This window comes from Strongylocentrotus purpuratus, unplaced genomic scaffold (assembly GCF_000002235.5).
Source record: "Strongylocentrotus purpuratus isolate Spur 01 unplaced genomic scaffold, Spur_5.0 spur5_scaffold_3, whole genome shotgun sequence".
In the NCBI taxonomy this organism is placed as follows: Eukaryota; Metazoa; Echinodermata; class Echinoidea; order Camarodonta; family Strongylocentrotidae; genus Strongylocentrotus; species Strongylocentrotus purpuratus.
The window spans coordinates 21,902,971-21,917,059 of record NW_022145609.1 but is presented as its reverse complement, the minus strand read 5'-3'; the positions used below and the strand labels follow the sequence as shown (position 1 = coordinate 21,917,059).

Sequence of the window (14,089 nt, the reverse complement as noted above, 5' to 3'; positions counted from 1 at the left end):
CCCAGTATAGCTTGGAAAAGCTGCTTCAGGGATTACTTCATCAAGTATCAAGATAACCATTGTTTTCTTTAACCACAAAAACACAATATTGAATTTGTAATGTTGTTTTAACATATAATACTCTACACTACGATTAAAAACTACAATGTATCTGTATATTGTAGGGTAAACCACTGGTACAGGGAGTACTAGATGTACATGTACATGTAAAAGTATACAGTGTACATGTACATGTATGTATGTATGAACATACAACACATGCATCCATTTGCATCCTTAGAATTACATTAACAATATGTTGGCAAAATTATGCCAAATGTTCAGAATAGGTCTGTTTACATTGCAGAAAAATCCATTACATTTTTAATTTTTTATTCAACAACCATTTACACTAATGGTAAAACCCATTAAAAAAACATCAGTGTTTGATAATTCTGTGTTATCACTGTTCTGCATGCGATCGCATGGAAGTAAAGAGAATCCCATGACCCTAAAAAACAGAATCGTTCACCCATGTTTTGAGAGTGGGCATTTACACTGCAAAAATCAGTTGAGTTTTGGCGGGCGTCAATTTGTTTTTTAACACTCCAGAGGTGGGGTTTTCGATTCAGGTTTTTTTGTCGTGTTTAAGGGTAGTTGCCTGGCAACTTCAGACAAAACTCTCTGATGTGAGAAAAAACGTATCCGGACACTTAATCCCTGAACAACCCCCCCCCCCCCCCCCCCCGGATAAACACCCCCAGTCAACTACCCCCTAGGACAACTACCCCCTAGGGCAACCACCCTCTAGGACGACTACCCCCCGGGACAACTCTTCCCCATACAACTAGCCCCTAGGATAGTTGTACAGGGGGTGAAGGGGGTAGTTGTCTGGGGGGGGGGGGTGGATGTCCTTGGGGTATGTGTCCTAGAACCGAGAAAAAACATTGTTTTTTGCTTGCAGTGTAAGTGCCCCTCATGGTATAGCATGGTACAGAGTGATTGAGATTACTACCCCCCGGAGAACTACTCCCCAGACAACTACACCCTAGGATAGTTGTACAGGGGGTAGTTGTCCTAGAGGATGATTGTCGTAGGCGGTAGTTGTCTGGGGGGGGGGGTAGTCGTCCTAGGGGGCAGATGACCTACGGGTAGTTGTCCTAGGGGGGGGGGGGGTAGTTGTCCGGGGGTGGATGTCCTGGGGGTATGTGTCCTGTATGTTTGCAGTGTAAATGCCCCTCATGGTACAGCATGGTACAGAGTGATTGGGATTACCTACCTTTCTCAATCCTTTTTGTTCCATTTGTTTTTATGTGGACTTTGATATAAGATCAATCATCAAAGTTCACCCACATAATATTTTGTATTGTCAATACTAAAACAAGTTCATTGTACCGGTACAAGCCTTAGCCTTGCACTGAATTTGTACTAAAGCATGTAATGTTTGTACAAGAAACAAATACTATATACAACTGTATTATATACACAATGTATATCACAATAAATTTACTTTACCTGATTATGAAAAGACGAATATCATACTTTTTGAAGAATGTTCTCAAATTTCAAATTTTGATACAGTTTGGCCTAATGGCATATCATCTGTTCAGAGCCAAAGGGGCAATTTATTCTGCATTATATGAATTGATTATAAAATCTCCTCCCTACCCACTGAGTTCATACAATTTTTCTTTACAAGAAATCTGGGCAGCGTTTCATGAAATAAACATCTCATATGAGTACAAATTTGCAGACATCCTATTAAAACATTAATTTTGATACACACATTTCAATTGGATGTCTGCAAAGTTGTACTTGTAAAGGTTTTATGAAATGCTGCTCTGGGGTTTATGGCACTTCAAAGATGGATGATTACTCTCACCTTCATTTTGCTCAAACTCGTCCAAGACCCGATCCAGGTCATTGGCCGCAGCCAGAAAGGAGTCCATCTTGATAAACCCCTCCTACCCACAATTCCCTGTGTGTCAGAGGTCGTAGAAGCGACCCTCAGGCTACCCCTGAGCTGGACAGACCGTCAGATAGCCACATGCAAGATTACAGGGGGAGGGGTGCAGACAAGCAGGCAGATAGGTAGGCAGACGCGATGACAGAACAGGCAGCAAAGCGACACAGATAGATGCCATAGGTGGTAGGGGATGGGTTTTAAGACGGCAGCCAAGTAGTGCTAGTACGCCACCATAAAAAGCTGATGAAACAGAAATGAAACAAAAAGAAAAGATTTTTTCGTTTTTACTACGTTTGAAAAATAAAGCTGCATGCTCAAGAAGAAGCCATACATGTACATTGTATATAAAAGAATTGGTGATGAAATCACGTCTACTCTGTAACAATATCCATTTCACTCCACCTCCACCTTATGTTGTAAAACTAATAAAAATGAGGGAAAAACAGAAATAATAATAAGCAATAAAACATAAAAAGGAATTCATGAAGCATAAAATTGTTTTAGCTACACGTCCACATGCATTGATTATGTCAATACATACATGTACTTGTACATAAAGCTAAATCAAGGCTCCACACTAACTTTTTTTGGAAAGGGTTTGGATTTAACTCTTTACAATCTGTATGCATTAGCCCTGGGGGGGGGGGGGGGGGGTTCTGGACTTAGAATTTTGAGCCCTGCCTAAATATGGGCATTTCTGAATCATTCTGGACCACACACAAACATTTGTTGGTATCATACATTAAATTTCAATTAACAATACAGTAAAATTAAAAACTCATTTGCAGAAGTATTGAAAGTGATTAATGTTTAGTGTACTGGTAAGTTTCATTTTGGTGCAAGAGAATAGATTAATATCAATTCACTAAATTTCCATTTTTTGTAATTTGTGAAAGTTACTTAAAAAACGAAAGTATTACTGAACACTACACAACTGTAGACAGCAGTGTTTTTCAACCTTTTCGTAGTCACGGTACCCTTTTAAGGAATAACAAGTTTTGCTTCAATCCTTCAACCAGATTCAAAATTCTTCACATGAATTTTGCATCACTCTGGCACTAGTCACACTGTCACACCAGGGGGTCGTTTCATGAAACCAACTCTATGACAGTCTATCTTTGTCCACTACCTACAGAGATGTCAGGAAACCAGTCAGTTTCACAAATAGCATCAAATTCATGATCTTGATACTATGGGCTAAACAATATGTAATCTTTGTCAAATTGTCAGTCCATGACATTTTAGCCTGAATTATCAAAGGAGATTATGAGGCCTTATCTCTAACTGTTTGAAAAAGTAAAAATCTAAGAGAGCAGTTCTATAGCACAATTAATACTTGACATTCCATTTGCGTTATTAATGACATCTACACAATTATAAGCAATGTTGAAACTCAAGGTTGCTTTTCATTTCATTTCATTTATTTCATTTATTGAAGAGAGAATCAAAATTTGCAAGTAAGAGGATACCATAACTCACATTCAATCGAAAGAAAACCCCAATTCTATTTCTAGTGAAGAAAATAATGAAAACAAAGGGGGTATGCTTGAAAATGGAAAATGTCTAGAGAATACCTACATACAAGGAGGATGTTGTCATTCTTATACACTGTACATGTACGTCTGTAATTTAACAGACCGTTTGATCTTTGCCGAAATTTTCTATAGTAGACCATTGCAGGTAAAAACACTATTTATCCTTTTTTACTCGTTAATGCATGAATCATTGAAATTTCTTAAGAACAGTTTGTCAGCTTGCACAATACTTTTACACCGATAAGAACTGATGAGTGAAAAGAGCTTGAAAATCAAGAAGAATTTTTTTTCCTTTTTTAACGCTGCCCATAGCAGCATAGCTAGACAAACTTAGTTTAACTTTAAGTTTACTTGAGATGTGACAGTTTGGAGTCGCGATAAGCCTCTTGTAAAGGAAGTTGTCGCTCGTCTTGTGAAACACTGCACTGATGAGTGGACGAGTCGAGCGACAGCATCAAGAAAAGACTCAATGTCGTTGATCTTGTACAAGACTTAATGACGGTCTCAAGAAACGACCCACAGGTAAACATGGAGTATGGGCACCATGTTCCAAAATACGAATGACATTTTTTATATGATAGACTATTACTTAGTCTATTAAAGTATTGTTAGATCTTCTAGATCTATTACCGGTAACGTTATTTCATCATAAAAACATGATGAAAACAAAAATCAGTTTCGGTCACCTACAGTCATATAAAAATATGATGAGGATTGAATGCGGATATTCGGGCATCTTGTTACTCACAAATTCTGGTAAAAATTGTTCCCCCCCCCCCCCCCCCCCCCCCCCCCCGTGCGTGGGTGGCAAGTATGTATTGCCTTCTGACTTCTGATTCCCTTTCAGTTGAGTACAGAAGATAGAACTTGAGGTCACTCTAGGAAACTGGAAAAGAAATATTCAAGACTAGATATCAGAAAATACTTTTTGTGGCAGCTGGGTCAGTCAACTCATTTAAGAATAGACTGGATAGTCACTGGTCAAAGAATTCTAGCCTTCTGTATGAGCCGGTCTAGGTGTTGTCTGTTGTTTCATGTATTACACAACCTCCTCCCTCCACAAATCGCAGTTACCATTGAAGAATCCTGGATCGATGAGCAGGCTTAGACCTACAACATCGTGTATTAAAGTAAAGTAAAGTAAGTAGGGGAAGGTTGACAAATTATGTTAGGTTGTATAATTAAAGTGGGTGTGTACTGTAGCATGACGAGACTATGACTACGGACGACGCGACCAAAGTATTCACATACGCGAAACCAAGGCGCGAGGCGAACTTCGGTCTGTTTCACCAGTAGGGGCGCTGGTCCGAGAATAAGGATCGTCTTCATAAACAAGGAATGAAGGATCGTCTTCTTTAACACGGACCGATGCGTCCTCAAAAATAAGGACCGTCTGCATTTTTGCAGACATTTCATCTTTTTGATCGGCGCATTGGCGATGCAAAAAACGGATTCTGCAATGATTTTCTTGATGCATTTTACATTGACTTTGTACAGAGACTTTTACATTATGAGCGATAAATCCTTGGGAAGACGGACAACCCATAAAAGTAGATGGTGAACTAGAGTTATTTTCCCCCGGGGAATCCATTTTTGGCATCACCAGCAGGCCGTTCTGTAACATGAAACCCCCAGAGCGCCGATGAAAAAAAACGTCCTCGAAAATGCAGACGACCCTTATTTTTGAGGAGGCATTTTGTCCTTGTTTAAGAGGATATGCTTGTTTATGAGGACGATCCACATTCACGGACCAGCGCCCCTACTGTTCACGAACGTTAGTGCGGGCTGACCGTTAATCATGTCCATTCATTTATTTACATGTAGGTCTACGTCTAGATCTAGTCTAGATCTAGATCTACATACATGTACGTGCAGTTGTCCAAAAGAAGTCATAGACTAGATGGCGTTAACCAGTAGAAGCCATACTACACCCCCTTTAAAGATTTTCCCATACGTCATACCTGACGGCTATTCCTGTCTAGCTGTTGGTGTTGCACTTGCAAAGCAATTCTGAGGATAAGTCTGCCCAGCTGAGACTGTGACTGTGAGTGAGTGGGAGACCGAGACTGAAACTGAGACGAGACTAGTCGAGAGTGAGACTTCACAGAGAGAAAGTCTCATAAATAAAGATCGGAGTGGTTTTCTACATTCAAATTATCAAAAAGACAAATACATGCACATTTACCGTAGAATACTACACGTGATTAGTGAATTTCAAAGAAAAACTTACTGCACGAAGTGATGACAGCGTCAAATTCCCAATTTTCGGTAATATTTTGTTACGACGTAGCCCCATTTCTCCTTCAGCTGGCATCTGACCCTAATGAAATACGCATGCGCAGTTTCGTCGTTCACTTCCGCAAGTTTCGCCGCTAATCTAGCTAAGGACGACGAAAATCATGGTCAAACTGCAAAAGCCAGACAAGCCTAGTTTACATATTACTATTGATACCTAACCTTGATAATTCCTTTAACAGAGATTCAGTAAGTATCAAAGCAGGGGATCTTTTATGGTTTAATTTAGCACACCCATTGCGAAGTAAATTGTTAGCGTAGTCCCACTTATATTAATTTGTGTGTAGGCCTAGGGTCTAGATAAAAGTGTACAGTTCTGCCACGTCCTCGACTCGCTCGGCCTTCGGGCTCGAGTCTAGCTCGACCTAGACCGAATTTTCCGTCTCTTTCGTTCGTTATGCCTCTTATTTAGGTAGGATCGGCTCCTCTCTTTAGAGACAGAAGCCGACCGTAGGGTCTGCTGTGCAAACTTTGGTTGCTCGATCAAGATCGAGCCACCAAATTCTGGCCAAACTTTGGACTTAAAAAAAGTCATTTTATTTTTAGTATTCATGGTATTCTTTTACATTTTTAGCGGATTCATATCCGATGCATTTATTCTAGAAAATTAGACCTAGGCTAATAGTCTATACATCGGTTCCACTTACCAGATAAATTGACTGTATGATGCGTTTAATTTTTTCTTTCCAGGTTTTCTTTGTCGAAATTGAACTCCGTGTTGAAATTCTTGCAGCATGATTTTTAACTGTTATCAAGTCTAGTGACTGTTAGTGGTGTAACTGTCAACGGATGACGTCATCTTCCTTCATGCGCAATAACACTTACAGTTTTCTTCCAAAGTTTTTATCGTTTTGTTGACTCCAGAACCTTGCACTTGTTGCAGTATACACACCAATAATTATATGCTACCTGTGCATCATGATAAACTTTTTCTGATCGATTTCACACCGTTTCTTTCACAATGGAATCACCTGACCGGACCAGAACTCAACTTTAATATCTTTAAATATGAAGTTTTTTTTTTTTTTCTCTTTCTGCATGTCTGTCTCTATCTCTCCTTTTAAATTCATGGCCATTACCCTCACTCTATCCCCTCCCCACTCCTCTCTCTTTCTCGACTCTGTCTCTGTCTTTCCCTCTCGCCCACTCCCCCTTCTCTCTCTCTCTCTCTTTCTCTCTCTCTCTCTTTCTCACACACACTTCTCTCTACTTCCAGGAGAATCAAATGTTCCACTCTCCAAGGATTTGTCTCCTCAAGCCAACTCTGATCAAGTACACCTTTCGGAAAGAGGGGCATCTTAGGAAGACAGCATCCCCCCGGTTCCGTTCATCCTCAACAACTCCGAGGCTGCTAGCAAGGTCCTTTCCTCCTTCATCAAAGCAGAAGCTGTGGACTTCTAGGAGAATGGCATCATCCAGCGGCAATGGCTCTCTCATCGTCCCCCAGGACTTTGACTACTTCCTGGTCCTGGATTTTGAAGCAACTTGCTTGGACAATGAAAGGATAGAACCGCAGGTACCGTAATTAACGGTGTATAAACCGCCCTCATGTATTAACCGCACCCCTATTTTTCGCCGTAAAATTATTTTTTTTGGTGGCGACTCTGTCGTCAGCAAACCATGTACGTGTTAAAAAAACCCACGCGGGAAGGCCTTTCATTTAACTGCGAGGTGCAGCTGAATGTGTAAGATCATTAATGTAAATGAAAAAAAATAGTAGAGGACCTAGGATAGAACCTTGTGGAACGCTGTGTAATAGAAGAAAAATTGGAGGAATTATTATTATAAACTATATATTGAGATCTATCAGAAAGATTACTTTCAAACCAAGATGACAGACAAATTTGAGTGTTGTTTTAGTTTCCGATTGGTGAGTCAACACACGGATTACTGTTAATTACGGTATTGCATTTTAGTCAGTCAGCTGAACTTAATGGCCCGAATTCACAAAGGAGGTTTGTCGACAAACCTAGGTTTATGTGCGTCACATGATGCGTCTCAATGCGTCATATGATGCACATAAACCAAGGTTTGTCTACAAACCTCCTTTGTGAATTTGGGCCATTCACAATCTGTTGCTATTCATGATTTTCTATTGCTATTCATGCTCAAGCTGTAAGTGTTATTCTCCATGAACTTGGTAAAGTGGAACCTCGTTGAAACAAGGTCCTTATGACCATGGAAATTGCCATGGTTTAACAGGAATCTTGTTATGGTTAACAAAACAAAAGAATATAAAGAGCTGGGACCAGCAAAATCACCTTGTTATAATATATACTTCATTATATCAGAGCTTCTATTATGAGGTTCCACTGTATCTATATTGCATGGGGATGGTTTCAACTTCCAAATCAGTAATCTTTTTGTCTCAGTACTGAATTTTCGAATTTCCCTTGCTTAATACAGTCAGCAATAAGTTGAAATATTTTCAAGTCGTGTCAGTGGGCCAGTGGCTAGATGCCTCTTTGTGTTGTATGTTAGATTTTCTACTGAACCCCTACCCCCTCCCCTCCCCTAAAAAAAAGAAGACTATGGCAGAAAGCAATTTTAAAACATTACAGCTTGTCATTACAGTGTAGCTGTAGAAATGTAATAATGGTTTTGAATAACCTTGAGGATATGTCATATTTTCTACAGACAAAAAAGATGAATCATTCCTTAGAATTGACTTACTTTTACACTACAAAATGACTTTTTAGCGAATTAATGACTTTATTTCATCTTTGCTGATTTTGCCAAATGAATAGGAAGTGATTGAGTTTCCAGTTCTGAAAGTGAGTGGTAAAACCTTTGAGACAGAAGCAACATTTCATCAGTATGTAGAGCCTCAGGTTCATGGCGTTGGGGAATTCTGCACTAGGGTAAGCATGAAACTTACTTCTAAGATGCAAACAAAGTTGTAGCATCGGTTTTGAAAGTGAAAGTCGCTGTTCTGATTGGCAAGAGTCACATTTGCAAAAATTGCCAGTTTTGTTGTCTACTTTCAAATCACCTTTGTTGGATTGTGCATGAAGTTGTACTAATGAAAAGATATTATTATTTCGGATTTCATATCTAAATTTCTAAGCATAGACTTCGATATAGTGTACATTACCCTTAAAGCCCATCTGCACTAGTTTGACCAACAGGGATTAGACCTCCTTGCATGGTCACTGACAGGTTGTTAAATTATCAAATCAGCTCTCAATTAACATAAGAAAAAGAGGATAATGGGGGACCAACAGTCACCGCTTAGGCATTGTTTGCTATATAGAGGGCACAAGTAGCTATAATTAGTGCAGTGAGGCTTTAAGTTGCTGAAATTAGATTGTGTTTCATTTATCTCCCACCAGCTAACAGGAATAACCCCTGACATGGTCAAAGGTCAACCGACATTTGCCGATACTTTGAAGGTAAAGTACGAAATACGGTACATCACCTAATTACTAAGTTCTGAGACACATTTATAAGCATATGCTATAAAGGTTCAATACATCTTACTCTATATATGTTATGGTGTTATAAGACTTGGCTTGTTGAATTCATCTCGAAAGAGCCTTAAATATGAAAAACTATTTATTCTGGTTCTATAAAGCTTTTGGTGTTCCCTGGTTCCTCTCAATGAAAATCTGTTGGATTGAGTCTAGATTGTGGCTTATTTAGGCTAAACACATCAGCAGAGGTATAATGGGAGCAGGGGAGGTATAGACGGGGTGGAGAATGTGATACCCTTCTCAATGAGAATTGTTCTGATGGCAAATTTGACAATTTCATAGGTTGTCAACAAATCTTAAGAAGTAATGATATGATTGTTTAGCTTGTAGAAGATAGGAGAAAATGTGAACAACTTGCAGCAAATGTCAAAATCAAACATTGATTATTTTCCTTGTCAGCAAATTTGAAAATGTTCAGCTACCTTGTAGGTTGATTGGTCAGACAACACCCCCTTCCCCCATCCATTATGGTATGACAATAGCCCTGGCAAGAAAGTGCACAAATCCTTATAAAACAAGAGAAAAACTCCCTGTTTTAAGATTATTTAGAAGCTAGGTTTTAAAATACCATACAGATTATTCAAGCTGTTTTTATTAAGAGTACTGTGAAGTGTATATTACTGATTAACAAGGTGTAAATTTTGTTTTGTTTTTGTCTTTATTTCTAATACCGATAGTTATTTCATGTATGGATGGAGAAGGAGGGGCTTGTTGACCCGGAAGTTAAATTCATCTTTGTCACCTGTGGAGATTGGGATCTTAAAACCATGTGAGTACAGCAGGAGATATTACTTTGATTTCCTTATCTTTCTATGCTCATTACTCAGCCAGTATACATTTTCTACCAAAATTGTTTGGCAAATGACATTTTTTTGTAATCTTGAACATTCAGTGTAAGTTTTGTGTCCGATTCTGTGAGAATATATTTTCTTTTTTTACCAGAACTCAAGTTTATCTTTAACCTATTTGTAAACTTGCAGGTTTCCAAGCCAATGTGCCCATTTTGAGCTTCCATATCACTCGTACTTCAGGAGATGGCTCAACATCAAGAAGGTAAGCATTTGCTTCAAAATAAATACCTGTTGGTATGGATCTAGTCATATTTTCATATCTGTGGTGTTAAGTACCTGATTACTTTATACATGGTGTACAATTTTTTTGTTTTTTGTTTTTTAATTGACTTACTTGACTTAAGCTGTCCACACCATCACTGGGATGTATGATGGCTTCTGTTTCACTATGGCTTGCCACACCTTCCTGTCTTCTGTTAGCCTAGTGGCTTTAGTCAGGGAGTTTGTTTTTTAATAACTTTTAGCAACTTGATCGTGCAAAATGAAAGGCATGAGTGATAAAGATCAAAGGATGCAAAAATCTGCAAAAATAAGACACATGATTTTGTGTAAATGTAATTTCTAACTAGTGTCGTTGCTTTGTTCATATAAATTTGACTGATCCTCGATTTTAAGTTTGAGTTAAATATGGCAGGCCGTTCGTGCCACTGTTTGCTCTCACCATCCTGATCTTAAGATAATATTTTTTCCTTCTATAATGAAATATCCCAAAATATAAATTCTGTAGATTTGTGACCATGATTTGTTTGTTCTTTGAGAGACCCAATGCCAGTAAATGGTGAGAGAAAACAGTGGCATGAACGGCCTGCCATAGTAAAGTCCAACTTAAAGTCGATCTTAGTCTTTGTGAAACACTTCCTTGTTCTGCATCCTCTTTGTCAGCTCTGTCAAGTGAAAATGTAATTGTTGATATGTACCTTTTCTGTGACAGGCATTTGCTACTGTAACCAGTCACTACCCCAAAGGGATGATGCAGATGTTAGAGAGACTGAACATTCCACATGTAGGCAGACATCATAGTGGCATCGGTAAGATTGATCAGCAGGAGAGAGAGAAAGAGAGGGTGTGTGTGAGAGAGAGAGAGAGAGAGAGAGAGAGAGAGGAGAGAGAGAGAGAGAGGTGAGAGAGGTGAGAGAGAGAGAGAGAGAGAGAGAGAGAGAGAGAGAAAGAGAAAGAGAAAGAAAGAAAGAAAGGGAGATGTTATGTATTTATCATCAAATTAATACACAAAGATAAAAGTAAACACTATTCCATGAAGTTTCAAGAGACACTTTTATTAGCTCTCACTCAGCAGGCCATGTTACAAAGTCACTTGTTTACGCACATGGCTGGTGCATAAGATGTTTACGTCTACAATGCTAGTCTTAACTTCAGACTGTTACATTTTAGGAGGAGAAAGAAAGGAAGAAAAAAAGAAATAAAGAAGGCAAGGGGATGGGAAGCACAGGTAGACCATTGCATTTATCAGAAGTAATCTGCACCTTATTGTACATTGTAGTTGTACATACATTAAAATCAATGCCTATGTACGACCTTTAGTAGGCACAAATATACTTGGTTCACATTCCAAATAGTTATCATTTCACACTGGGGCATTCTCTGACAATAACCCATTCCCCATTGATATAATCAATATTTGGCAGCAAACTGTCCCCACCCCAATAATGCTTGTTTTTTAAATAATTTTGTAGACGTAGGATAGGATATCTCTTAGTCAGTACATGTGCCTACTTTAATGACACGTACAGTGAGATTTTTATGCATGTTAAAATTGGTTGTGCTGCATATCTAGAATTAGTTGGCAGGAAATAAGTTAAAAGCAAGTCCATCCACCTACTTGTAACATTATCTTCAAGGACTCATCAATTGGCTTCAAACGAGAGTCTCAAGTGATATTCCAAGTGGATTTCTAAACTGGTACGGGCAATGTACTTAGAAGCCAGCAAGTTCATTCACAAGTCTCTGTAACATTATCCTACAATTTGAATCTTTTGTTTTGCACTACCTTTGCAGATGATTGCCGCAACATCGCCAATATTCTACAAGCCTTGGCTCTAAAGAGGTACAAGTTCAAGCAAACAGGGAGCAGGTGACAGATGACCTTGATAATGACCTATGGTTGACCTTGAGGTCATTGAAGGTGACTTTCAGTGTGTCGTTCTGGAGGCACTTAAGCATCTAAAAATCATGGAGTAACATGGGCAACGTGGAAGTGGAATTGTTGGGGTATAGCCGTTCATTCAGTTGATTTTCATTCAAAAGGTTGGGGGTTTGAGACCTAGCCCAGCAACAACGTTAATCGGCTAGATATTAATCCATGTTTAAATGGGTACGTGATGTGCTAGGGGTGTTACACTGATAATAACTTGGCTATGAACAAGTTAATGATGTTGAGGCGCCGAAAATTTCACAGCATGGCCGATGTGAGCACTATACGAACAGCCACCATTAATACCTTCCTGCAGAGTAAAGATGTTTAGAAGAGTGTTCAAATCATGGTTATCAATGAAACAAGTGTGTAATCAATGAGAGCTCTCCATGCGAAACTCTGTGAAATGAAATAATGTTGCAATGTGGATGATTTGGGTAAAAGCTTCCTCGAAACAGCAATTGGTGCTACAGATTGACCTGGAATTTCATCCATGACTATGTACTTGATTACCAGGATTACATGTAAGTTAATTGAAACTGAAACGGCACACACTGTCCATACTTCTTTGCTGCTTTGAAACTTGTGGAGTAAAAGTGTTTTCTCCTTAATTTTGATCTATTTTCAAACCTTTTTGCTTAAATTTGGAAAGTTTGCATTGCTGAATTTGTTCATTCTTGTGGGAAATTTGAAATATGAATATCTCCTAGATATGCAAGCAGGATGTAGTTTAGACTGTCAGTCCCCAACGGCTGGTCTAGAAGGAAATGGTAACAGTAAAAAGGTAAAAACACAGGGAAAGCAAGAACAAAATAAGTTTAATATTCATTATTTTTTCAAAAACAAAGAACTTATCTTTTTGGGTGACCTTTAATGAAAAAAATAAAGGACAAATCTTTTTAGTTTGCCTATGTTTTTTGTTTTTTCATCCCTTTGTTGGCGGCCAATGGTAAATCAGTGGCTCAGATGATGATTGTGATGGTTTAAACCATCCGTCAGTGTCCATTTTGAAGCAGACACTTCATTTACGTGTAATTGCGATATTGGAAGATGAATTATGGACTTGTTTATATTCTCTTTCTGAATGAAGACTGATGCAAAGTTAAACATGTACTGTATAATATACAGTCAAACCTGTCTATTAAGGTTTTTCTGGACAGGTTCTTTAATACACATTTCTTTCTTGAGGGCGACAACATACATGGCCACTACCGTGTGAGTCAAAAAAAGTTTACACCTAGAAAATTGCTAATTATTTTAAAAATCATCTATAAACAGTAAATTATTATACATTTTATGAAAGAGTGTTTTATCCCAAATCATTTGGTATCACTTTTGTGTGGTATGTGTTCACGCTTGGATAAACAGGAGGCATTGTTTGCGAGGGTGCAAAAACTGACTTGCGCCAAAGTGATGCATACAGTATGTATTATGTTGGGATTAGCGGAGTGAGAGAATGAATTGAATGTATCAATGAAATGCATTGCACATGCTTTTTGCTTTGATATTTGATATTCGATATTTGATATGTGTGGCATGATTAATTTTGTTAGGGACGTTATTTGGATCGCAAAAACCGAATTAATACCCAAATCCCAATTGTTTTATTCAAACATCACATAAGCAACTTTGGCGCAGGTCGAATTTTGCACTCACGCAAACAATGCCTGCTGTTCATCCAAGCGTGAACACATACCACCGAAAAATGATACCAAATGATTCGGGATGAAACACTCTTTCATAAGATGTATAATAATTTACTGTTCATAGACAGTTTTTTAAATAATTAGCAATTTTCTAGGTGTAAACTTTTTTTTGACCCACACTGTATAGACAGGTGG

The 14,089-nt window shown here is 38.5% G+C and overlaps 2 protein-coding genes across 3 annotated transcripts in view; one reads left to right on the top strand and one right to left on the bottom strand.

Annotated features, from left to right (window-relative positions):
- LOC575625 overlaps positions 1 to 5,812 on the bottom strand; it is a 35,063-nt gene extending 29,251 nt beyond the window's left edge. The window contains exons 1-2 of the mRNA XM_776012.5: positions 5,711 to 5,812; positions 1,862 to 2,185 (exon numbers count right to left, since the gene is read on the bottom strand). Coding sequence (XP_781105.3) covers positions 1,862 to 1,928 — 67 coding nt within the window. The 5' untranslated portion in view covers positions 1,929 to 2,185; positions 5,711 to 5,812. The remainder of the gene's footprint in view (positions 1 to 1,861; positions 2,186 to 5,710) is intronic.
- A 37-nt stretch (positions 5,813 to 5,849) lies between these two features.
- On the top strand, positions 5,850 to 12,886 carry LOC575751 (ERI1 exoribonuclease 3). 2 transcript variants are annotated; one of them, XM_776128.5, is made up of 8 exons: positions 5,850 to 5,964; positions 6,992 to 7,291; positions 8,523 to 8,636; positions 9,108 to 9,167; positions 9,926 to 10,017; positions 10,229 to 10,301; positions 11,031 to 11,127; positions 12,113 to 12,886. In XM_776128.5, the coding sequence occupies exons 2-8, from the start codon at positions 7,001 to 7,003 to the stop codon at positions 12,190 to 12,192; spliced, it is 807 nt and encodes a 268-aa protein (XP_781221.3). In that variant the 5' UTR covers positions 5,850 to 5,964; positions 6,992 to 7,000; the 3' UTR covers positions 12,193 to 12,886. The 2 variants fall into 2 exon arrangements, with proteins under 2 accessions (XP_781221.3, XP_030852157.1); XM_030996297.1 differs by lacking the exon at positions 5,850 to 5,964 and adding an exon at positions 6,013 to 6,187.
- The last annotated feature ends 1,203 nt before the right edge of the window (positions 12,887 to 14,089 follow it).